At 41.4% G+C, this 24695-nt stretch overlaps 2 protein-coding genes across 6 annotated transcripts in view; one reads left to right on the top strand and one right to left on the bottom strand.

Annotated features, from left to right (window-relative positions):
• stox1 (storkhead box 1) overlaps positions 1-14449 on the top strand; it is a 22538-nt gene extending 8089 nt beyond the window's left edge. The window contains exons 2-4 of the mRNA XM_005743795.1: positions 9414-9566; positions 10747-13381; positions 13938-14449. Coding sequence (XP_005743852.1) covers positions 9414-9566; positions 10747-13381; positions 13938-14091 — 2942 coding nt within the window. The 3' untranslated portion in view covers positions 14092-14449. The remainder of the gene's footprint in view (positions 1-9413; positions 9567-10746; positions 13382-13937) is intronic.
• A 1160-nt stretch (positions 14450-15609) lies between these two features.
• Positions 15610-22330, bottom strand: LOC102204031 (zinc finger protein 883). 5 transcript variants are annotated; one of them, XM_005743790.2, is made up of 3 exons: positions 22124-22330; positions 19356-19454; positions 15610-19197 (listed from the first exon to the last, which is right to left on the bottom strand). In XM_005743790.2, exon 3 carries the CDS (start codon positions 19074-19076, stop codon positions 17421-17423), a length of 1656 nt encoding a protein of 551 aa, XP_005743847.1. In that variant the 5' UTR covers positions 19077-19197; positions 19356-19454; positions 22124-22330; the 3' UTR covers positions 15610-17420. The 5 variants fall into 5 exon arrangements, with proteins under 5 accessions (XP_005743847.1, XP_005743851.1, XP_005743848.1 ...); XM_005743794.2 differs by lacking the exon at positions 22124-22330 and adding an exon at positions 21804-22091; XM_005743791.2 differs by lacking the exon at positions 22124-22330 and adding an exon at positions 21435-21777.
• Between the last annotated feature and the right edge of the window lie 2365 nt (positions 22331-24695).

Raw genomic sequence — 24695 nt, 5'->3', positions numbered from 1 at the left:
GTGGCGGAAACGGGCTTCCATATGAATGCCTTCAGCATTCACCCAATAAAATTTGCAACAAGATGCAGTATAGGTATTTTTCTTTTTAAGTAAAATGGCTCTGCTCTAGTTCTTCAACTCTGGTGGTGTCATTTGCACCAGCGAGTATGTTAGCTTATGTATAAATAATTGTAACCCTTCTTTTGAAATGGAGAAAAGTCCCCCTGAAAGTGCAACAATAATCTCTGGTATGCGTCTTTAACTGTGCATTTTCTGTAAAGAGGAAATATAATAGTTTTGCCTTGAACACTTCAGATGTGGGCTGGAACAAAGCCGAGATGAATAGTTTCTCAGGGTAATGGGACCAATTTGGCCAGAGACACTGCAGAGGACTAGTTTTTATACATTAAAGAACAAAGGAAAGGTACTGTGGCACAGAAATGGATCCGGCAGACTTGGAGGTAATGTTCAAGTTCATCAAAGCAGATGAGAACCAGAAACGTGGCGGTGTGGTCCACTTAGTCTGAAGAGGTATGAAGTGAAAGATTGAGAAAACAAATTGTCGGTAAAGCTGTGCTTTAACTCTGTCTGATGGCATTGGCATAAATTGAAATCATGCTACACTTAAGATGTTTTTGGTATAAAATACAGCCCTGTTTACCTGAGGTCTGCTGTTAAACACCTGGTCAGGTGTGTTTCCTATTTCACCAGGACGTGATGATGGGGTTCCTGCTCACTAGCTTAGTGCCAGGTCACTTTTATGAGCAGGATTGCTTTTCCAATTGTTCTTCTTGTGAATCAGACGGTAAAAGCATTATTTTATGCCATTACAGCTGCAGGGATTTGCAAGCAAGATTTGCGGTGACCCACTATAAACCACTAGATCTTTTGAGCTCGGTGAATGACAGTTTGAGAAGCTTAGTCACAGGCTCTTTGTGCTTACTTGCCAACATACATTAAATATCAAAGGCCCGCTTTGGCAAACTTTGTCTCGAGACTGTGGCTGTTACAGAAACGACACTTTTGCTGCTGTTTCTTCTTTTTCTTTGTTTTCGTATTGGACGTGGCAGGTCGCTGCCACAGTAAAGGTTTCTATGGTGATGTGGGACAACACAAACCCAGCCTGGGTTTTTCTTCGTTGCTCATGGTTTTAGCTCATGAATTTTCTTTAGTCGAGATGTTTTGACTTTTATCAGCTTTTATTCAGCTGTTTATTTTAAGATGTTGCAGTGCTTGTATGCCGATGAAGGGGCTAAATTGCCATTTTAATGTACCAACCCCCCCTCCCAAAGAAAACAAGCAAACACAGTCCATATTTGACCTTTTTTCTCCCACCTTGATTCCTCTCTTGCACTGCACTCTCTGATTCTGAACCATGAATAGGTCAGATTAAATATTTACCTAATGCAGCTAAATGTTTGGGCTAAAATGCAGGTTTTATTGGAAGGAATCAATCAATAAGGCTGTAAAATGCCCAGTGGCTCAGCATTTATAGCTTGATGTGTTAGACACAGGAAGCTCATGGATGGTAATTTTACGGCAAATTCTATAATAGATATTTATTTCATTGACGTTTTTGCTTAATGCTAGGCTTTTGGGGTGAAAGCGCAGTGTCGCCACACTGGGAGAGGTTTCATTGCTGGGATATTTGCTCTGTGATTGCTTTCTGAAGGGATCTTTTCACTCAGTTTATTGGGCCATTTAACTGCAACGCCCACGTCTGTGTTCTTATGTGAGTTAAAGACACAAACTCATAAAGCACTTTTAAAAAGTGCAGCACACACACATGTATAGGAAGGAGGGCAAGGGCGGGGTCACGGAGCCCTGCTTGTCCAAAATACCAAGGACAAAGGGACGGGTGGGAATTTAGCACATAAATTAGAAATCTGACAAAATGTTTGACATTGTGTCACCAAGGTTGACTGAATCTTGCATGTACAGTTAGCAGATTTACTGTAGCACATCGTTAACTGACTTAGTGAGGAAGAGATAAGGAATGACTTTAGTCTGTTGGGGCAGGCTTTGAGATCTCGCTGAATGCCATGCTGTGTGTCTTTAATGAGGGAGAGAGAAGATTATCCTGTTTGCCTCCTGGAGCCTACAAGATTAGACGATAGCAGGATGAGATAAGACAGTGGGCGTCTTTGAGTAGTATGTGTTCCTAGAGGGCTACTGAATGAGGGACTGTCTAAATCATACCTAAAATTTGAGTTAAATTTTACCTGCAGCAGTGCAAAGATGAAAGGTCAATAGTAGATTGCGTACAACACAGCTCTGAATCAGGTGCTTCTCGACTCAAGGACAGAAAACATTCAGGAAGCAAGGGACTCATGCACACTGAGCAGCCTTCAATGATCCAAACTATGGGGTCATTCATTAAAGGCTGTATATAAAAGATTCATGTAGTAACTGTTATGTAACTCATTGGTGTGAATTGGTCAATTTGACATTTTTGGCTTTTGAAATCTTGATTTTTGAGCCAAAAGTTACCATATTTAATTAAGAGGTTGGAGTGCTAAGTTAAGAGCTAATGCTTTCGAGCCTGGTTATAGGAAAACGGTAGTTGAGGTGCAACCAAAATGATTGCAAGTTCACTGCACACATTTGCAGTCTTGTTGCCTTCAAAATGGTTGCATCCACAGGGGATAGGAATCAGGTGTGTGACCTCTCGTACTCAGTTGCCATCTTCAAAGAGTGACTTTGTGATAGCGATAGGACTGAGTTGGTCTGTTATCAGTTTGCAGTTGAGTCAACCTGGTAATTACACATGCTCTGTTGTGTCATGACAGAGTGATTGACTTTGATAAATCGCTAAAATCACAAATCTGTTGTCTTCTGTTCCATCTACATTCAAAGAAATTCACATTCATTGCGTACAATCAAAGTCCAACCAGAATCTCTGATGGAGAAATTCACAAATTCCTCCACAAACGTGCTCAGTAACCTTGCTTTCACGTAGGAATATAACCAGAGTACAGACAGTTAAGTCCAGTCCTCTAATGGGAAGAGATGCTTTGCAGATGAGTAGCACTCATCTGCACTAACTCAAATTGATTGCAATGTACTGGCCAGCTGTTTGTGATTGTTAAATAGATGTGGCAACTACTTGAAACAGAAAATTCAATTAGCAAGCTATAACTGTATGGCATATGATAGCATTGCGCAGAAACAGATAACAGTTTATTTACTATTTAAGTGGCAATGAAATTCAGACTAATTTTATTGTTTCAGTTAAAGGTCAAATATATTTCTTTTACAAGGTTGTAAACACATTTAATTTCAGTGAAAATAATTGACATGCTAGGCTCTGAATACAGCTTTAAGTGGCCATTCAAGGGTTTACAGTTTTAGTGAATTTCAGGTTGTCTTATTTTATTTTTGTGTTTGAGGTTAAACAAAGACCCTATGAGCCAGCTCTGTGAGGCAGAGCTAAATATTATCAGTAGAAGTAGTACAGTAGAAAACAAAGCTAACGTGTTAATGTTAGCTAGCTGTTAGCTAGTTTAACTTATATGCTAACAACTACACATTAGCAGAAAACATAAAAATACCTGAGGGTGATTGGACTGCGGTTAGTTTTCGGGTATTTGGGCAAATAAAGACATGGACAAGCTAAAGTTTTAGTGTTGGAAGAAAAATTGTTGCTGTGACATTGTGTAACAAACCATCCGGTTGTTATTCAGACATTTTAGTAAAAGCTCCAGACATTTGCTAAATGATGACACTAGAGAAAAATTCTCATGCACTTTTAGCCTCAAATGTCATGGCAATCCATACAAATATTATTAAGATATTTCATATATTTATTGGTAGTCCAATAAACATTTCCATCACTACAACAGTGTGACTAATGGGCATACAGGATAATAACCAATATTTCACATTAATGCGCAGTCTGTTTATATTTACAGGAATCTTGTACTGTTCCAAGGCATAACTTAAAGCCAGTACATCACATGTTTTTTGTTATCGAGGGCTGGTGATGATCAGGAACGGAAGACTTTGCAAGAGTTTCACTTCTTGGCAAAATATAATTAAATATTAAAATGTCAGCTAAACGGTTGAAATGTTAAATGATATACAAGCTGTTGTGAGACTTTTCTTTTAATTAATCGTTTTAATTTTTGCTCTGTGTTTCTGAAAATGTATGGGCTCTATTGTCTGTGCATGCTTGTGATGTTTTCTTTCTGCATTGTGCAGAAACCAACATGTTTGATCATATTAGTGAGTTTCATAAAGTTAGGTGCTTGTAGTCTTTGAATATTGCTATTAATTTATGGCACGTCCACTGATTGAGAAGTCCATAAACAGAAGATTTTTGCCTTCTCTGCATTGAGTAAAGATCATTTAGAGATAGTTTGACAGTGGTGCAATTTATGGCAGGTCTGCAGCATGTGCTTTACGGTGTGGTGCAGTATTTTACTCCAAGAGACTTAAGGTAATGCAATCACGTATGAAATGAGACTCAAGAGGCTCTAAGGTCTGCTAACACCATGTGAGCCATGTGAATACATGTGGTATTGATTAGTGTCAGCAGCCAAAAGTATCTCAGTGGGGATCGAGGAGAGAAGGTCTCTGTCAGTCATTGCTGCAATATGAACAGTCGGCTTTAGATATTTTTCATTTTGTTCCCCAGGCAGCAGTTTATTCTCACATGGAAAACTTATGACACTGGAAGAATGTTTTTTAGGTCTGCAAGGGGCAGAAATCATAGTGTGGACTTTGTCGCTTTATTTTAATATTGTGGTTAATGCTGTTCATGAAACAAAAATCAGGCTCATTATATAAAATCACAATGATCTTTTAATTTCAAGTTATTTTAATACAAACCAGCATGTGATTTAAGCATTGCACCCCTGAGAAAGAAACTCATGCTCCTATTCCTGTAGGAACAAGATGGAAAGGATAACATTGCTTAAACTGTTTTTCTTTCTGCATATTTATATATGACTGTGTATCATAGCTCATTTCAATAAAATGGCAAGACGTAAGTATCACAGAGACTCCAGTGTCATGACCTGTAAGCCTTTAGTATGAGTCAAGCACCAAGTGCAGTGGATTCAACTTTTGCCATATGCAATCTGGAAATCCATTGGCTAGTCTGCTGACTTGCTCTTTTGTGGGTTAACCCAGCAGACCTCTCTGGACTTTCTGTGCTGCCAGTGTAGCAAGTGGTCAAAGATTTCCATTTCAGCAGATAATGCAGATAAATTAAAGAGACTGCTCGGTGATGCATTTCAGCAGATGCCTACCCTCCTTTGTTCTCAGTTGTTTTCTTGCTTGTGGCCGGACTTCAAATGGAAATCAGAAAGTTTCCAGTACCAAAAACCCACTGCTTATAGATTGTGCATCTGCATGAACAATCGTGTGAAAAAAGAGCTTTCTCAGGACTGTAAACATTCGAATAAATACATATTTTTTTCTGTACGACTTTATCAGGTTTACATTTTTATGGAGGAATTTTAGCATACTCTTCTTTCAATTCATTAATGTTTGCAGGCATTTGTTTATGCAAAGCTCTCTTAAGGTGTCAATCAAGTTGAGCTCCAGAGTTTAACTGGACTTTGACGGGACCATTGTGATTCTTTGTTTTGTTGTTGTTGTTGATTTCCTGCTGTGCTTGGGATCATTGTCCCACTAAACAATCAACAGCTCAACTGCTGCCCAGTTTCTGCCAGGTCAGCTTGAGCTTTCAGACATTACTTTGATATCCACAGGAGTTTATGTTACATCAGATTCTCAGGTCCTGTGGCTGCAAAACAAACCCAAATAATCACACCGCCACCTCCGCACATGACAACTGGTATTACGTGTTTGTGTTGATATGCTGTGTTTGGATTTTCACCAGATGTGATCTAGTTCATTATGGCCAAACATCTCCACTTTGGTCTAATCTGTTTAAATGTCTGTCTAAAGTCTTGTGGTTTGTTCAGATGCAACTTTACAAGCCTAAGTCATGCTGCCATGTTAATTTTTAGAAAGAAGAGGCTGGCAAACTTCACAAACACACACCTGAATGCTGCAGATTAGCAAACTTTGAGGGCATTCGTATAGGTGCTCCATCCATAAATCAAGTGCATTTGATTAGTAGCACCTGGCTGCTACTTAATGTATATGAAAACAGTGAGGGTGTTTTTCACAGGCATCTCTGCAGGTATTTGAAAACTTTCATTTTCACAGAAAAAGAATTAGCTCAGATTAGCTCAATTTAATTCATCCCCCCCCCCAAAAAAAAATGTTTTTAGACTTGAAGGTTGCAGAGAGCTGCACAAACCAATATTCCACATTTTATACAAGCTGAGAGCAGATAACCCTTTTACAAGGTTATATCGACCTGCTACTCCTTCTGTTAACTGGCATTAACACAATGCTCGTCCCCGTTTTGATTCTCAAGCTGCTATTTTCCCTGTCTCGCCCTTATGACACAGGGTTCGGTTGCCATGGTGCCCAGCCGGGTATTCATGCTGTGTATGACAAAGGGTTTAATGTCGGTGGCCCGGTCTTGGATTACAGCAACACAGAGATCCGCTCCCCCTGGAGAGGAGGCGGTTACAACGCTGAACCTTTCCGACAGTCACGCCTGCTAATGTTAGACTCAATAAACACGGATCCTCAGCCGGCCCCATCCTTCCATTACAGCAATATTTCCCACATCTGAACTCCTACAGGTGTTTTTTGTCATGTCTTGCACCAGCATTTCAATGTAGTTGGAATTCATTGCATGTAACAAACCTATTGCATGAATATATTTGCATTTAGCCTCTTTAGAAGAACAAATCGTAATAGCATGGGTCCTACAGGATATCATGCATTAAACCAGGACACGATCGAAGAGGATAACAATCAATCCACTGAAATTACCTCTGTGCAAAGAGAAGATTAGTTTGTTGATTCCCTCTGATTAGGATGTTAATTATTTGCCTCCCACTCTAACCTTGCTGACATTTTCAGTGTTGACTGTGTTTGTATGTGGTTTCTATGCAGACAGCCTGCCAGACATTCCTATAGGAAGTTAACGACAATGAGGAGCTAAGTCAGCAGCACTAATTTACTGCCAGGGAGACCGCTGTTGAGATATCCGCTCTGAGGTTTAGACAGCTTAATGTCTTGTCTCAGCTGGGGGAAGGCAGCTTTTATTTTCTTTTACAATCCCTCATAGGATCAGTTTTGCAAAGAAAGACCTCTGCCTGTGAACCTTACGAGCATTAAGTGAACCCCATGTGCTGATAAATGTTTTGTTACTTTTTTAGGTTCACATATTCCTTCCATTTTTTTTTTAATTAACTGAAACGCAGGACCATTTGTAGTGATTAAAATATTATGTTAACAGTGCTTTTAGGCTACTTATTATTCATTTGTGTGGCTAAAAGCTGTTATGCAGGGTCTTTTTCCAACTTCTTTCCCTTTTTGTAAAAAGTTTAAGTCTTAACCCGATCTTAACCTTAGTTTTCATGTTTATATATGCAAAGAAGCCAGAATGTTTTAATTGTACCAATATGTAATTTCATATCACATATTTTAACACTGGATTACATTTATGGTCGTGTGGTAGACTGTACACACTGATTAAGTCATTTTTTCCCATATAAAATCTGTCAAAACATTCTGTGGTCGTAATGCAAGCGCTGAGATGATGAAAAATAAGTGATTTTGACTAATGACACGTTGCTCTTGAAAGAATAGTTTTTTTTGTAAACTTGCCTGCATCTGTCATCATGTGTGTGATACGTATGCGTGTTCTCATTCTTTACTATAGCAGATATTTGATTAGCTGTATATTTTCCCTGCCTCAGACAAAAGTGGTTCAAGTGTGAGGGTTGTAAATGTTTAGCTTACATCACATGGTGAGCTTGGCAGTGCTTTTGAATGAATGCCCCAGGGCTGATGAGGAAATCACTCACAGTCATACAAGTGTGACATTTATACACAAAACACTGTTGTCAACACAAGCAGTCTCCAAAAGTTCCAAGTGGTCACGTAGCTGAATTTAATTAGTTGTGTGTGTGTGTTTGTGTGTGTTAACTTTACACTCAAGTTTTCATGTTAGGACTCAAGTAGCATTTTTGATGGATTGCATTTTCTTTTTTCCTGTTTATCATCTTTTGCACTCCTTTCTCTGGTGTGGTGTAGATGATTAACTAAAACCAATTTTCCACTCCGATGGGTAAGGTTCTGTCCATGACTTTGTAAGTCTAATCATTCATCAGCAGTGGGTTTGAGACCCTTGGTCAGCTGGCTGGTTGTAAGCTGTATGCTGGGATAACATTGTTGTTAGCATGTCAACGTTGTAGATCATATTGCAAGCATTTCTTTCCCCCTTTTATGTTAGTTTGCAAGACATAAGTTATCCACTGCAGCAAAACCCACATTCTCCTCGTACTCATTACCACATCAAATCCACCCACCACTACTGTTAACCTAACATATATATATGTGAACTCTACTCTGTAATTAATACTCAGCACCCTCTAAAAGTAAACATTGCTGATATTATGCTATGTCTTCTGGTTTTGGCTGGCCTTTGCACCCTCTTTGGAGAAATCTTGTAGAAATTTTGCTGCTTTCCTTCCTGGAACCCAGATCGAGCTGCAAATGTCTGTCCCTATGATGTTACCTCACTTTGTAGGAAAAAGAAGATTGCGTGTCGTGACACTGGTACTAGTAACTGCCTCTTGTCTCTGAACACAGTAACACATTAACCAAATGAGAAACTTTCATGTAACCAGTCTCCATTCATTTCCCCTTCATTCAGTCCACTCTTATAAATATGCTGTTAAAGTGTCCCCTCAATATGATCCCAACCCTCTAATCCCTGCTTCTCCGTGTGTGAAAGTTCATGTTGGTCTAAAGTTTCCTAAAATGCCTGGTTAGCTTCAGGTTTTATGATTGAAAGCTTTGTGGCTTTTTAATAGGCTCCCACAGTTTGTTTGCACGATAAACGAAGGTCTGTAAAGTTGTGCAGATTGCTGGGATATTGTGATATGAAGTGCACATTTAAAGAATCAATTTCATACTATTTTTGCAGAGACAAATGTTTCCAAGACCCCTTTTCATAGTGTCTCTCAGGTTTAGTAACATGTTTGTCTAGGGGCAGCTCCTAGATGTGTAGGTCTCTATGGTATGGGGGCAGGATATCTGATCTGCCCAGCAGGCAGAGCTGTGGTCATTTCTGTGGGAGTAATGGAATTCTGTGGTCAGTCCCAGTACCCATGGAATTCCAAAAGCAGTCAGGCATGGTTCATATAACTCACATAAATAGACCACCTTGGTCATGATTTAGGAGGTGGTTGGGACAGGAATGTCAACTTCAGTACTTTGAGTTGTTTTCACTGGCAGCGCAAGTCAGAGAGAGACCCTCTGTCCCAGGTGTGTTTATATCTCCTGCAGCAGGCCCACCTGTTCCACCCACGCTGGTGTGTGTGTGTGTTTTTCAGGTGACCTGTCCCCAGTGCAGATGTCGCCTGTTCCTCAGTCCCAGTTCATTCCCCTGGCTGAGGTGTTGTGCTCAGTCATCTCAGACATGAACTCTTCCCAGATCACCGTCAGTCAAGACTCACTTGTCAACTACATGAGCAAAGCTCATCCAGGTAATCCATGAAATACTGCCACAGCTTACTTGAGAAATGAATAGTTAGGCAAGAACATTGGACCTCGTTGTCTAACAGTGCACACACAAATCTGTGCGTATAAAAGTTTAATGCACAAATGAGCGATTTATCAGTATTTTTGTAGCGGAGTTTGTTTGTACTCTATGAAAAAATTAGAAGTGCCTCTGACCGTGTGTAGAAATAACGAAGACTTTAGAAAATGCTTAGAAAATGTTAAAACACACCTTTAAACTCAATAGCAATACTACTACTACCAATAATAATAACAACAACAATAATAATAATGATAATGTTGCCTTTTGGTCATTATTTGCAGTTTTCCAAAAACACTGTGTTACAAAATGCACAGAATCCCAATTAAATAAAAAATAGAATTTGAAAAAAATACTATTTCAAGAAAACAAAAATTAAAAAATTATTAAGTAAATGGAAAAATCAAGGGTTTAACTTTTAATCATATTTCAGTATTTTCTTATCTCATAATTAAATGATCTTGTATTTCATTAAAGGGATTATATCATTGCTAGATGTCAACACTTATAGTCTTAATTTTTTTACCAGCTGAGTAGAAAGGCACTATATAAGTGCCAGTCCTTGAGCCACAGTGAGTGTCTAAGGGGAAATTATATTAAGAACCTCTGTTACTTCAGCTGGAGCATTACTTTATTTAGTTTTTCTTATTTTTTTCACCATGGTCAAGAACGAAATAGGTCAGTGCGCATGTTTCATAAATCTCATATACTAATATGGGAGCAGTATTTTCTTTTCTTTACAAGCAGTTAATTTTTTCATTTTATCGAGCATTTTATGACATATGCTGCATTTGGACAGCGAGGCCTTCATTTGTTTGTACGCATGGTCAGTGGCACTACTAAATGTATTTGTATTTGTGAATTAAAAAATAATAATAAACCACTGATTTATGCGTGAAACGTTCACATGCACAATTAGTGCACAGATCTGCGGGTATGCACTATTGATCATCAAGGTACTTTGGCCAGAGCAAAGAAAGCCATAGAACTGTTTTCAGCATTTGTTCTGGGCTAAGCTAAATGGCTGCTGGCTGTAGCTTCATAGTTTTCAGTTATGCATTAGAGATTTGGAATTATAAGCATTTCATCTCTTTTGGCCTTAATCGCATTCCCTTTTTGTGTCTCAGGGATAACCATCCCCACTCAGGACATCCTCTATAACGCTTTAGGCAATCTGATCAAGGAACGCAAGATTTACCACACAGGCGAGGGCTACTTCATCGTCACTCCACAGACTTATTTCATCACCAACAACATGGTCAGAGAGAAGAACTGGTGGACTTCTTCTTCGGCAGATGACGCTCCTTTACCTCCTCCCGTTACTTACCTGCTAAGTAACGACATCTGCGTCGAGAGCACACAAACGCCCCCAGTCGCCCACTGCAAGTCCTGCAGCTGTTTTAGCCCCCTCCAAATCTCCACTAATGCCACGACTGCTCCAGCAACTGTCCCTCCCTCCACCGTCCCAGATCAGCATTCCGTGTCCGTGTCCATAAGCGAATGCACGGGGAAAAGCTTAAAGTGGCCGCGACCTTTAGATCACAAACCCACCGTGCAACATCAGTCCACCTCCACTGCAGCAGATTGTCAGGCAAGTGAGATCAGCAAGACTACAGCCACTACTAACGCCACCAGCCGCAAAGAAAAAGATAAACCAGGGAGGAGGTTTGGGCTCAGTTTGTTCCGGAGGAATGGAGGAAAAAAGGAGAAACCGAAGAAGGAGTATGCATCTTTTTCAGGCCAGTTCCCTCCAGAAGAGTGGCCTGTAAGAGACGAGGATGACCTGAACAACTTGCCCCGTGATCTGGAGCATGCAATCATCAAACGCATCAACCCTGAGCTAACTGTGGACAATCTGACACGCCATACCGTCCTCATGAAGAAGCTGGAGGAGAGAAGGGAGAGAGGGATAGAAAAAGTGCTGGACAAGGGTGTTGATAAAGATGATAAGGGAGTTGACAAGGGAATGTCTACTGAGGTATTGGCATCTTCAAAACTGAGGCATCATCACTCATCCAAGGCAGGAGCAGGCAAAAGATCTGCTCAGAAAGCCTCTCGCAGCAAGAGGAGGAGCCACTCGTCCAAAGAGAAGCACAGGGAAAAGGAGAAGGACAAGGTTAAGAACAAAGCTTCCATATGTGCGGACAATTATCCAGAGGGGGAGGATTTGATCCCTACGCGGCTCAGAGTGGAAATCGCTGTTGATGAACCAGTTCAAGTGGAAGAATGTGGAACTGCTGAGGGAAAGTCTCTTTATAAGAAACGCATTGAAAACCCTTTCCAGGCACATCCGCTGAAAGAAGCCGAGAACAGAATTTCCGCTGCCAGAGAGCACAGAAGACGAGAGGTGAAAGAGCACAAGACTTCGGGATCAGGGAGGAAGGACCGAACGAGTCATCGCTCCAAATCTTGGGACCCACACCGAGCCAGACTGATGGCAGCAGATGGAGAGAATGAAGGGAAATTCACTACATCTGAAGAACAATACAACTGCAACCCTGAGAGGGACTTTAGTGCTGATCTTCTTTTCCAGTCGGACACGAAGCCCAGCAGAGAGCTGCCACTAAACTACAGCTCAGTCTACCCACAGAGCAGTACGCTTCGCATAGATGACAAGGTCAGACAGAGAGAGGACAGAGAGGGCAAACATTTTCAGGATGCCCCAGAATATGACAGTATGCCAGATCACAGCCAAAATATAGTTGGAAGTCTTCCTAACATCCAGCAGTATTCCAGTGCTAATGCCTCTCTCTCCACCCATCCCTATGAGCTTGCCATTATAAACAATGCATATGATCCAAATCTGCCATGGCCCAAGCCCTCTTTACAGCGGAAACATTCCCTCAGACTCTCCAACCCACAAAAAGACAGCACACAGAGGCCTAATGAGCTCTCTGAAACTACAGAGACCCAGAACCTGCAAGAGATCAGACCTGTCACTGTCAATAACAGAGAGCAAAGAGCCATGAGCCTGGGAGAAAGGCTGGAACTGATATCTAACAGCACTGCCTTGGTAACAGACACTGATGGCTTTACAGAGGACGACTGCAGACTCTATCAGAGAGCAGCCGATCAGGAGGATGATGATGCCTGCAGCTCATTGTGCCTGAATGACGATGAGGTTACAGAGGATGCAAGTAAGTACACAGTAGGTGGTGCGGACTATCAGGGTCACCAGCTGGTTTACCAAAACCGCGACTCTAATCTGAAGTATCAGGGACCACACAGTCGCCATTTTAAATCCAACTTTCACCAGCCAGAAATCACCTTAATGCAGGGGTCAGCAGATCGAATTTCTCTGGCAGTCCAGAGGGAAGATACCCTCAGCCTGTCCAGACCTGAAGACACTAGCTGGAGACTCCATCGTCAACACCAGAAGATCAGATCACCAAGAACCGAAAGCAAATCCAGCCCAAAACGGGATGCAGCGATCCAGGGAGAAAGACAGCACGAAGATGACCTTGATTTGGACTGTTCAGAAGCATGTGAAGTTGGAGACAGTAGCATCTTTGACTACTGCCAGACTAGCGAGATCGAATCGGACACAGAGACTGTGAGGAAGTCGGCTGATGAAGGTGACGGTGAGTCTGCTCACTGGGCAGCTGAGGTGGAGAAGAAGGAGGAGGAAGAGAAGCATGTACCTCAGGCCCACAGGGCTGCTCTGAGCATGCCCGATGGAGCTAGAGGGCCAGACGTTAGGGAAGCTGTGGAAACGGGAGAGAATCAGAGCATCACAGGAGACAGCGGTATAGATTCTCCAAGGTGAGTCTCTCTCTTTAAATCGTTTTTTATAAATAAGATAATGAGGTGATTCTGAATCTTAACAAATCCACTGATCCCAACCCAGATGCACGATCTCTTGTGGTCAGAGTTTTGACTACTTTTCACACCTCTGACTCATGTCTTTCCTATTGTGAGCCCACACCAGACTGCATCCTCCACATATTTCTGGAGGGGTTTTGGGCAGAATAAACACCATACTGTGGTTAGTTAACCTCTGGGTTACGTGTCTGCGGTTGGCCATGCTCTCAAGTTGATGTTTTTTCTTATAAAGTAAATTGCAATAAAGCTGAACAAACACCTTGTGGCCACTTATAGCATCCAGTATTTGAACAGAAGGGAGTCATTTATGATAATTATGTATAATTGCTGTGCGGTACTTAAACACTCATGTTATAATCAAAGAGGAATAAAGGAGTTCTTTTTTTCTTTTCTTTTTTGCCATTGAACTCGCCGTGCACCCTGGTGTGTAGGTAGAAGCAGGGAGTGCACGACCACGTCACATACGTTACTGAAGTGGTGTATTTTTCCTCCACAGGACCCGGGTCAGCTTGGCGTCTAGCAACACTGTCATTCTTGAAGGCCTCAAGAGAAGAGGCTTTTTGCAGAACCTGGAGAAACTGCATTCGAAGAGCAGTGCCATTCGAGCACAGAGCTCACTGCTGCAGCTGACTCCTGTCATGAACGTGTAGCAGGCTTGAACTTCACGTTGGACCTTCACAGGCCTCATCTGGAAGAGGCCTCAAACCTCGTAGTTATATACGACTGTTAGTAATATATCCGATATCACAGTTTTATGCATATCTTCACATAATGATAGCCATTGCTAAAGAGGCATGTGTACAGGTGTACAGTATATATTTTGTGTTTTTGTAAATAACTTTGTGATATGCCATGGTGCATGGTGTATTAGCAGCACTGTGTCATTTAAATGTACAGTTTTCCTTCTCTACAGCTCTAGTGTTGCCCTTTTTCTTTCTCATCATGTAGAAATTACTACAAATAAAACTGTATATATAAACCCACATTGTCTTGAAATGGACGTCTCCATATGACCAACACAATATGAGTGCCTGCAAGAATTATTTTACGCTATGCTATCAGTGTAACTGGCCCCAGTTCATCCATCCATCCATTCGTTTCTTCTGCCGTTCCAACTCAGGATCGTGGGGCAGCTGGAGTTGGGTGAAACTGGGCTGGTTGCCAGTCTGTGGCAGGACTAACACAAAAGGAGAGACAAGCATTCACACACACGTTCACACATACGGCCAATTAACAACTAATTAGCCTAACATGCTTGTCCCTCAAATGTGGGAGGAAGCTGGAGAGACCGACGGCACGCATGTAAACTTCATACAGAAATACCCTGGGATTCAAACCCTGGGATCTTCTTGCTGTCAGGCAACGGCACTGAACAGCTCTGCTTTTATTAAACTGGTAGATATTGCTTAAAACAGATTCTAATGTACTTTATTTTTGTGAATAAATGAATTAAAAAATATGTTGTTGGGTTTTAAGAAGCAAGTAAATTTCGGGGGTTCACTATCTTGTCTAAGGATGGTTCAACCTGCAGGTCGGAGGAGCCGATGATCAAACCACCAATCTTCATAACAGCGGATAACCTACTCTTGCTCTTGAACCACAGCCACCCCAGTGCAAATATCCATGTGTCTGCATAACCTCAGTATTTCTGAGGGTTACGTGACAATGAGTCCTCAGCCTTGAACGTCTGCCTCAGCAGACTTAGGTCACCCTGCAGTTGAGAATGAATATAAACCAGTGTAGTGGTGAGCGTGGGAGACATTACGTGGATGTTTTTACAGAGGTCACAGGAAATTCCCAAAAGCTTTCTTTGTATAGCTTCAAAAGGGCTGTTCCTAGCCTTGAAGGCCAAACAAGTTTAGGTGAGGTTTCAGTTAAAAATGTTCAGCTGCAGGAAGGATAAAACTACTATTTAAACAGATGTTAAACTGAAGACCAGGACCTGCTTCACAGCCGGAATCTCCCTGTTCTTGAAGATGTTTCAAGGAGAAAGAGTGACACCATGTGGAGACACTGTGGAAATGCAACCGCAACCTTGTCTTGAGGTAAACATGCCAACACATTAACCCACATAACCCACCAGTTGTGTGTCAGCAATACGGCATCCATCTAGAAAATAATGGACTTTGTCATAAATCTCTGTACTCCATTGACTGAACACCACAAGGTAGTCAACAACCTTTATTTATCCATATATGTGCCACTCAGAAACTGGGAAGAGGTGTTACAGGATTTGCCCTTAAGAGAAGTCTATATGGATCTTTTACATGTTTTCTCTCTACAGTGAGGCCATTGACAAAAATGAAGGGGCAAAAAAAATAGACAATATGGTAGTAACAGTGTAAACACATGGTAATATACACAAAAGCAAAAAAAGCAAAAAAATAGGTATCAGTGACATCAAATTAAAATGTAGGGTAAAGTTAGTATGAATAAGAACAAAAGACTCCTGGAACCCCTAACTTTTTTTTCTCAACAGCTCGGCATACATTTCTACATAGCATGCAATAAGGCACCTATCTAACACAAGGAAGAAACCTATGCTACAGTGAAGCACAACTGTTATTGAAATAAAAAGAATATTGCTCACCAAAATGTTCACTCTGATAAAAACTGTATCTCTCTCATTCCCTTTCATATAGCCCAAGCTGTATCTAAAAAAATACATCAGTTTGTAAAAGATATTTTACACAGAACAGTAAATAGAACGCTATCCGTTGGACATTGGAAAATCTTGTAAAAGTGAGATTTTCTCATGTAGTCTTTTAGTATACACAATCTTTTCTCTCCATTTAGATCAAATTGTGATAGTTCGCAGATCAACATGAGTAAGAGTTACCTATATGCTATACACAGGTAATTGAATTAGTCTCCAAAGGAATAAAGTGTGATGTTGCATTTAATGTACATTTGGTGCTTGGGTACAGAGGAAACCGCACGGTAAATAATTAGGACACGGCTCATGTTGGAATATGCTACCCATTAGGTTTTTATTTTCTATTATGCATTTCTTTATGGCTAAACCGCAGGTCATAATAGACAGTGTGTCAGCCAGCCAGTATTGCTCTCTGTACAGTCTATGCAGCAACGCCAACTCATCATAGACATACAAAATAACAACCTTATAAATATACAGGATGGCTCAAGTCTGGTGGAGCCCAATGTCAAGAACAAGCTGCAACTGAACACCTGCAACAATTTGATCTCCAGCACTTTAAAAAAAAAAAAAAAAAAAAAATGGAGACAAAGTGGAGCTTACTATCAAAAATGTAATCTTTTGAAACATCACACTAGTCACCTATACATATATATAAAAGAAAATCAATATTATTTACATTGGATTTCTGATATTTGCTTCACATGGGTTGTGTGAGAGAAAACGAAAGAGCTATTTAAATCGAAACAGTTCTCGTTCACCAATTGTGTCGGTAACCTTGGATAAAGTTGCAGCTGAAAAGCTTATTTGCCCACCTGAAGGTGCATGACTGAAAAACCATCCAGTGGGCGAAACACATTTCCCCCCCACCGCTCCCCCAGGTAACAAATTTATCATGTAGATCTTCAAATCACATTTTGTTTTCTTTAAAAGTGTTCGAAAAGAGGTCCTGGAGCATGTGAAGCATAATCACAAACAAGAATAGAGACTTCTTCAAGAATCTATTATTATACCCTCTTTAAACTGAGCACAAAGCCCCGGGTTCAGCTCTGAATTATAGGTTGCAGTCTTTCAGGCCAAGCCGCGTCCTTTTGAAGACTTGTGTGTTACTGTCCATCCATTCTCAGCTGCTCCACTTCAGCATCATGTGCTTACCTGACCTCTCCTGTCTATAGAAGCTGGGTCTGGCATTTCCTGTCATGTGGTAATATCAATGAAGATAACATTGGTAGAACATAAATGAGGATAGGATAAGGGAGGGTTTCTTGGGAGCGGGGAGAGCCACGTTGCATGGGACCACATGTGAGGATGGGAAAAGGGTGCTCACTGGTCTACGTGGATCCTATGATGTCTGGAGAGGGAAGAAGAATGGTTAAAGCCTTTTCCACATTGGGAGCATCTGTATGGCTTTTCAACCGTCAGGATGCGCTGCTTTGGGAAGGTATTGTTGGGGAATCCCTTCCCTGTGGGGATGGTGGTGTACTGCTGCTGTTGTGCCTGGGGTGGTTGCGGCTGCTGTTGTTGTTGCTTGTTCTCCAAGTGAACTCTCTGATGCCTTGCAAGCGAGGAAGAGTGATTGAATCTTTTGCCACAGTGAGCACAGGTGTAGCTCTTTCCCTCAGAGTGGACTCTTTGGTGCCGCGACAAGGAAGAGGAATGATTGAAGCCCTTATCACAGTGGTGACACATGTAGGGCTTCTCTCCCTGCTGGTGCACTCTCTGCTTTGGGGGAGTGCCGTAGGTCATGGGTTTCCCAGGCTGAGGTGGAGAAAACACTGGATTCTGCAGGTGTGTCTTGTGATGGCGGGAGAGTGAAGAGGAGTGATTAAAGCCCTTGTTGCAGTGTCTGCAGGTGTAGGGCTTGCCTCCGGCATGGACTTGCTGGTGCTTCTTCAGATGACGTTTGCGGACAAAACTCTTCCTGCACATGTTGCATTTGTACGGTTTCTCGCCCGAGTGGATCCTCTGGTGCTCTCTCAGAGTGGCGGCTGCAGCAAAACACTTCCCGCACTGTGCGCATCGGTGGGGTTTGTCTCCAAGCACGACTGCAGCATGGGTCTTCTGGTGCTGCTTCAGGTTTGAAGATGTAGCAAAGCCTTTGCCACACTGCCCACAGGTATATGGCTTCTCACGTGCGTGCACCTCCTGGTGTTTTTTCAGATGCCTTCTGCGGACAAAGCTCTTCCGACACTGAGTGCACTTGTAGGGTTTGTCCTCTGAATGCATCTTCATGTGTTCCCTTAGGGTGATTGCAGCTGCAAAGCTCTTACCACACTCTGAGCATCTGTGGGGCTTGTCTGGCAAATGAATCATCTGATGAGACTTAAGGCTGAAGGCGTCAATAACATCTTTGCCCATCATCTCAACTCCTGGAGAGACATAGGGCTTCTCTTTCATGTGAATCTTCATATGCTGCTTGAGACTGGCCTCTACAGCAAAGCTCTCACCACAGTGGACACAGATGTAAGGGTTGAGGTCCTTGTGGATCTCAAAGTGCTGGTGAAGATCAGCTATGCTGCCAAAAATTTCCCCGCACTCGTTGCACTGCAGGCCATGGGCTTCATGTATGATTACACCGTTTTCAGACTCAACTGTCAGCTCCCCGCCATGGTCAGACTCCACTTTTACCACATGTTCACTTTCCGTCTTAAGCAGCACCTCTCCCAGCAGAGCCTCGTTTCCCGTCGTCTTGATTTCGGCTCCAGTGAAACAGTGCATGTCACCATGTTCCACTTTAATGTAATCATGGTCTGTCTCGGCTACAATTGCATCCACACACGCTACAGCTCCGAGCTCTGTCCCCAGTCCCTGGATCTTTAAGTCTGAACCGTGGATTTCCAACTCTAATCCACGCTTTTCTTCTGTCATAATCTCAGTTTCTGCTCCATAGTGAAGGTCGACATGGCTGTGGGCTATGACACACTCCGACCCAAGTGTGTCAAGGCCCGGTGTGTCACATTCAGTCTCTGACTCGGCCATGAGAACACACTCCAACCCCACGACCTCCGTTTTCTTGCCGGATGATGACCTACTAAAGAATCGGGGGGATAGACCTTTGTCTTGTGTTGTGCCGCGCTGTTGCTCTTGTTGTCAAGCAGACCTGTGAGAGTGGAAAATAAACAATTTATTTTAAATAACTGTTCACAGCCAAAGGCATTTGGTAAAGAAAAACTTTTGCTTGACTGTCACTTATAAACGTAATGAAATTTTAAGTAGGAGTCCAAGTCTGGGTGACAGATCATGGCAAAGTTTACTTACTTTGGTAAAATTGTAGATTTGCTGAACTTGAAAACGGAGTCCTTAAAATGGTGGGTTTTCTGGAAACTTTTGGGCTTTCAGGGAGCACCAAAAGTTGGACTGAAAGACAAAATTAGAGCAATATTATTAATCAAAACATGAAGTTTGACCTCGATTACCTTGTTTTCATAATAACAACTGAAATCCAAAACAGTAACTGACACTAAAATTCAGTTAATCACACAGCACTAGCCCAGTTTCAGCCAACATAGTCGAGTCATTTCTGAAAAAAAAAACTGGATAATTGAATAAACAGAATATCAGCACTCACTAATAAGTATACTCTAAGTATTAATTGTTGAGCAAGACGTGTACACTATGAGCAGACATCAGATCTATTATTTAACAAATAAAACAAGAGTAAAGTGAATAGTTCATCCATTTATTACAAGCACATGGCAATCACATGGGAAGTGTGAAAGTATGACCACTGTTCAGTTCTGTCCCTTTTACAAAAACGTGTTTTCTGTTACAGTTGCACAGTTTACATTGGATAAGTGGAAGAAAATTGATGGATCCATCATTGGGAGGATTTAAAGCCATACAAAAAAAAAAAGATTTAATACTGAATCAAACATACACAGCCTCTCCAAATTATAAGTTAAATAAGACAGTTTTCACGCCAACAGTCAGGTTTAATCTAGTTAGACAAGGTAAGCAAAAGCAAATCTTGGTGAACATAATTTTGCCACCTCGTCTCCAGGTAAAGATCACTGTATGTCCAGGATATACAGTCATGACCTCCACAAACACAAAAAGCAGCACAAACAAACGATGGTGACTCGTTTGTTTAACAGATGATCGGCAAGACAAGAGGGGCCACAATTGGATTTAAGTGTATTTGTATATTGTACTATACAACCACTGGCCTAAGGTAATGGGTTTTAAAACGGCTCAATCTTCAGCATTATGCTCAGAAACTGTGCATGAATAAAGTGGTGGGGCAGGAGTATTATAATGTTTTCATGCCTGCATTCCTCATCTCACATAACCTGATAATTTCAAATACTACTAAGAAAGGTTTACCGACAATTTGCTAGCCAAGTTAGCGTAGACTTCCTCAGCTAACAAATGTTAAAACCCAACTGAACATCATAATCAGACTCGCAATTCTATCTTAATCCGCAAGCAAAAAACTTGGCTGGCCTAAACTTGTCGCTTATCTGCGCAGTTCATTATGAGTCATAACTGAATACATCTCGAAATAAGAACGGGACATCTAAACAGCAGGGTTTTGTTATTAAACATTTAACTGCTGGTTGCTAGCCTTCCAAATAAGCTACAAATAGCCAATATAGCCGCTAGTTAGCTGGCTACGGTCGATGGGAGACTGGTTAACGATAAAACAGCATTGTGTTAGCTGCTAATGTGTTCACGATTTAGCCAGCTAACTAGCTTCAAGGAAAACCTCACCAGAGTAATTGTAGTGAGAAGTCCATAAACAGCGAAATACTTACACCAAACCAGCACTGAATTTTGCGCTCAAGTGCAATTTATGACAACGACCGACGCGGAAATTCTCCTTGTGCGAGTATTAACAGGCCATCTTGTTGTGCCACACCAGCACTTCCAGGCTAGCCAAGATTACACACTCGCCTAAGATGGCTGCCGCTTGCTAATGGTAGCTGCACTAGCTTCCGCCATTCTAAACATTAAAATTAGAGCGATCTCGACAGCGCTATGCTCACAAAGATTAACCAAGAGTGCTCAGGAAACCACAGAGACACCCATAAATCATAGTTTGAGCGCTAGTAACGTTATCGCACAACACCAACGCCGACGACGAGTTGGTTAGCACGCTAAGCGCCACACCGTGATTTCCAGTCAGGAGTGGGCTAGCTGAAACAAAGATGGCTAACCATGAAAGCCCGAAACGGTGTGCGAAAAGCCCGGGAAAGGACGTCTTTTACGCAGACAAGAACTTCTCGAAACACAAATCCGCCGTCATATGCAGCTTGAAATGAATTATACGGACAAAAACAACCAAGAAAATCCGTTTAATCGCTACTTGAAAGGACACGATGAGTCTTGGCTACAAACCCGAAGCACTCCTTCACTGCGGCAGCAGTCGACAAACCGCACGCACGACTCCAATGGCGGCCTTGCTGATGTTAGCAGCTATCCAGCCGAGACATTATTAGCGTGCTGGCTAGATAGCCACGATGCCAAGCTAACCCCCAGCTAATCCAGTCTGCTAACACAGTTAGAGCCTACACTCCAGTTTAGTTATATAGCCTGTAGATAGTAAAACACTGGAGCGGAAGCTTTACTAAACCGCCCATCCGACCATGTTTAAGTGTGGTTTCGCATGCAAAGACAAACTGCAAGCAAATAGAAAGAAATACAGACGAGTTGAGTCTGCAGCAATCGCAAACAGCAATCAAAAAATAGCCTGGATAGGAATCGAACCTGAAATAGTCTTTTATACCAGTGTGTTGCTGTGCTTGCCTGCTGTTCTAGCAGCACATAATGTCACAAGCAGTGCCAGCCCGGGCCTGTATTTTTCCATCTCAAAGTTCAGAACCCGAGGCGCACAAGACACACCGCTGACTAAAATAACGATAAAAACTACGATGATATATTAAGCTGAAGACAAACGACCCTCTATGCCTCTCTGCCGTTGCTGCTATTGATGCCAGAGTATGCTGAATTTAAACGATATAACACATCATTAGGAATAAAGGATCACGGCTGTTTAAACGTGTAAATTCTTGCAGGCCCGCACCCACCTTTCTGTCCGCTTACTTTGTGACTGCTGAAAAGAGAATTTTAAAAAGAGAGAAGCGTTGCAAACTGTATGTAGTAAGCCTGGGTAGACTGCTCAGTATCTTCCTCCCTCTCTAGCCCTCTCTCTCTCTTTCTCTATGCCTGTGTGTGTAGCTGGCGCCACAGCTCATCTGGCGCCAACGTTGGACAACCGACGCACTTTAGCGAAAGCAACCATTGTCCTTTCAACGCAGCACGGAAACCACAATCACCCCCTACAGGCTGGGAGTCGACAATGCACCACAGACACAAGCCTGGAGATTTCCTTTACGGTTTTTAGTTTGCAATGTTTATCCATAACACTGGCTCTGACGTTATTTTACTGTATTGTAACAAAGTTGAATATGAGGTTTATATCAGTTCACCTGCTAATGTTCCTGTTTCTTCCACCCCCCAAAAAAGGCAAGCTATGACAATACAGATCAATAAAATAAAATATGATGTGAAAAAAAATACTCTAACATGGCAAAAAAACGTGCAATAAATCTAAATTCAAAAAACTTTTTTTTAAGCCTAAATAAATAATTGAATATATAAAGCTGTATTTGTGTGGTCCTCAAGCTCAGGGCCTTTACCATTGGCCAAGTATATTAGCTGTTCCTAGCACTGCACTCCTTTGGACAGATGCCGGAATCTGCTGCAGCCACTTTTCCAGTTTCCAGCTCCTTCCATAAAATCCACATCTGCTCCAGTTGTTCCTTCAGTTCCTGGTCCCTGCTTTGTAACCATATTATGTGGATAGTGTAGTGGCAGCTTTACAGTCTCTGGAACAACAGGTTGGAGACCAAATACTGGTCAGGGCATGTATCCAGTAAAGGTCCCCAGAGTAGATCCTCAATTATCCTAAATTCCCTCAGGGCACAAGCAAGGGACACATAACTAACAAGGTCAGAAGAACCACTGCAAACTACTAAGAAAAAGGCTACTGTTACACTGATAATATAGCACTGATTGAATGCTACTATGCCAGTCAGCCGACCAAAATGAGGGCAGGTGTTGGACTGAAAGCAAGAAAATGCAGATACATCTGTGTCTGGACGATATCTGCTCATAATACTCGGTCTACCAGTTAGGGCTGTAATAGCTTCTTTGTAGGTGATCATATTCACTCAAAAACATAATCAGGACATAATACAGGGGGAAGAGTGGGCAGCTATGATGAGAAAGAAGAGTTTAAAGGCAGTTGGTCCAGATGACTTACCTGTGGAGGTACGGAGGTGTACATGAGAGAGGGTGGTGGACTTTGTAAACAGACTGCTTTGCACAGTATTGGAGAGTAAGAGGATGTCTGAGGAATGGAGAAGAACTGTGGTGGCACTAATTTTCAATACAGGTGATGTGTAGAGCTGTATACTAAATTACTAATAACTAAATGAGTAAATTATTATTACTTTCTTATGGGTTTTATTAACATTTCATTGTAATTTTTTGCAGCCAATCATTGCAACAGACATAAAGTAGCAAGACTTCAGGCAGATATTTGATGCATAAAGTGACAAAGAAAAAAAAAGCGAATCTACAGAGATGAGTCAGGACAAAATCCTTTTCCCCATAAAAATGTCTGAAAATAATAATTAATTAGAAAATCAAAGATAAAAATCAATCAAACAAACAAAAATGAAATGGAGAAGTTTAAAAGGTTAATATAATATAAACATCATCATCAGGTCAGCAAGGTTCTTTAAGTCATCTGTATATAATAGTCACCAATGACCTTTTACATAGAAATGATTGTATGTATTCTGTCACTGATTACAACTGTTATTGCCAACATATTCCTAAACGATTATAATTCTTATTTGAATGTTCAATTTGCTGGCTTCTACATTTACAAATATTTGCTTAAAACATACTGAATTAGTTTGTCACAGTGAAAAGATGATGGGTGGGGGAGTTGTTAGGCAAATTTAGCCTGAATATTAGCGCAAAATTCTGTAGGGAAAATATCAAAGCGAACACCTTCTTGCAAACTGTAGGAGATGTGAGACTACACTGTATACCTGTCACTCAAAAAATGCAGAAAGATGACAAAGGGTTAAAAAAATCAAAATGGCTTTTTGTTTTTTGTTTTTTGTATGACAGTAGTCTTTTTTTTAAATGGAAATCCATCAGCTTTGGGGGGAATTATCAACTACTGGCACAGCAGTCTAGATGCTTCTATTATATTTGTGCAATGCACACGTCTTTAAAGGTGTAAGCTATGTAGATTTGGTGTAGTAAAGAAGGAATCCCACAAGATGATGCTGTTTTCCCCTTCACATTGTTGATGAATGTTCTGTTAGTGAGAGTGGCATTAAGTATGGTTACATATAGAGGTCTATAAAACACAACCATAACAAATGAATTCCTCAACAGTCTAGCTAGTAATTCTGACACTTTTATGATATTTAGTTATTAAGTTCATCAGTAAGTAGTCCTTTTTTTATTTCCTTTTCGCTGTCTCACTTGTCTTTATTTCAGGCACCACCCATTCTTTGATTATTTAAAGTCCAACTAGGAATACTGGTTTTACAAAGAGAGCGTATTACATAGCAG

The sequence above is a fragment of the Pundamilia nyererei genome, unplaced genomic scaffold, assembly GCF_000239375.1.
Source record: "Pundamilia nyererei isolate P.nyererei 1_Seehausen unplaced genomic scaffold, PunNye1.0 scaffold00136, whole genome shotgun sequence".
Classification (NCBI taxonomy): Eukaryota; Metazoa; Chordata; class Actinopteri; order Cichliformes; family Cichlidae; genus Pundamilia; species Pundamilia nyererei.
This window is presented reverse-complemented; position numbering and strand designations above follow the sequence as displayed.

Excerpts from the sequence above, each read along its gene's own strand:
- LOC102204031 (XM_005743790.2), bottom strand. The coding sequence starts at position 19,076 with ATGGCCGAGTCAGAGACTGAATGTGACACACCGGGCCTTGACACACTT.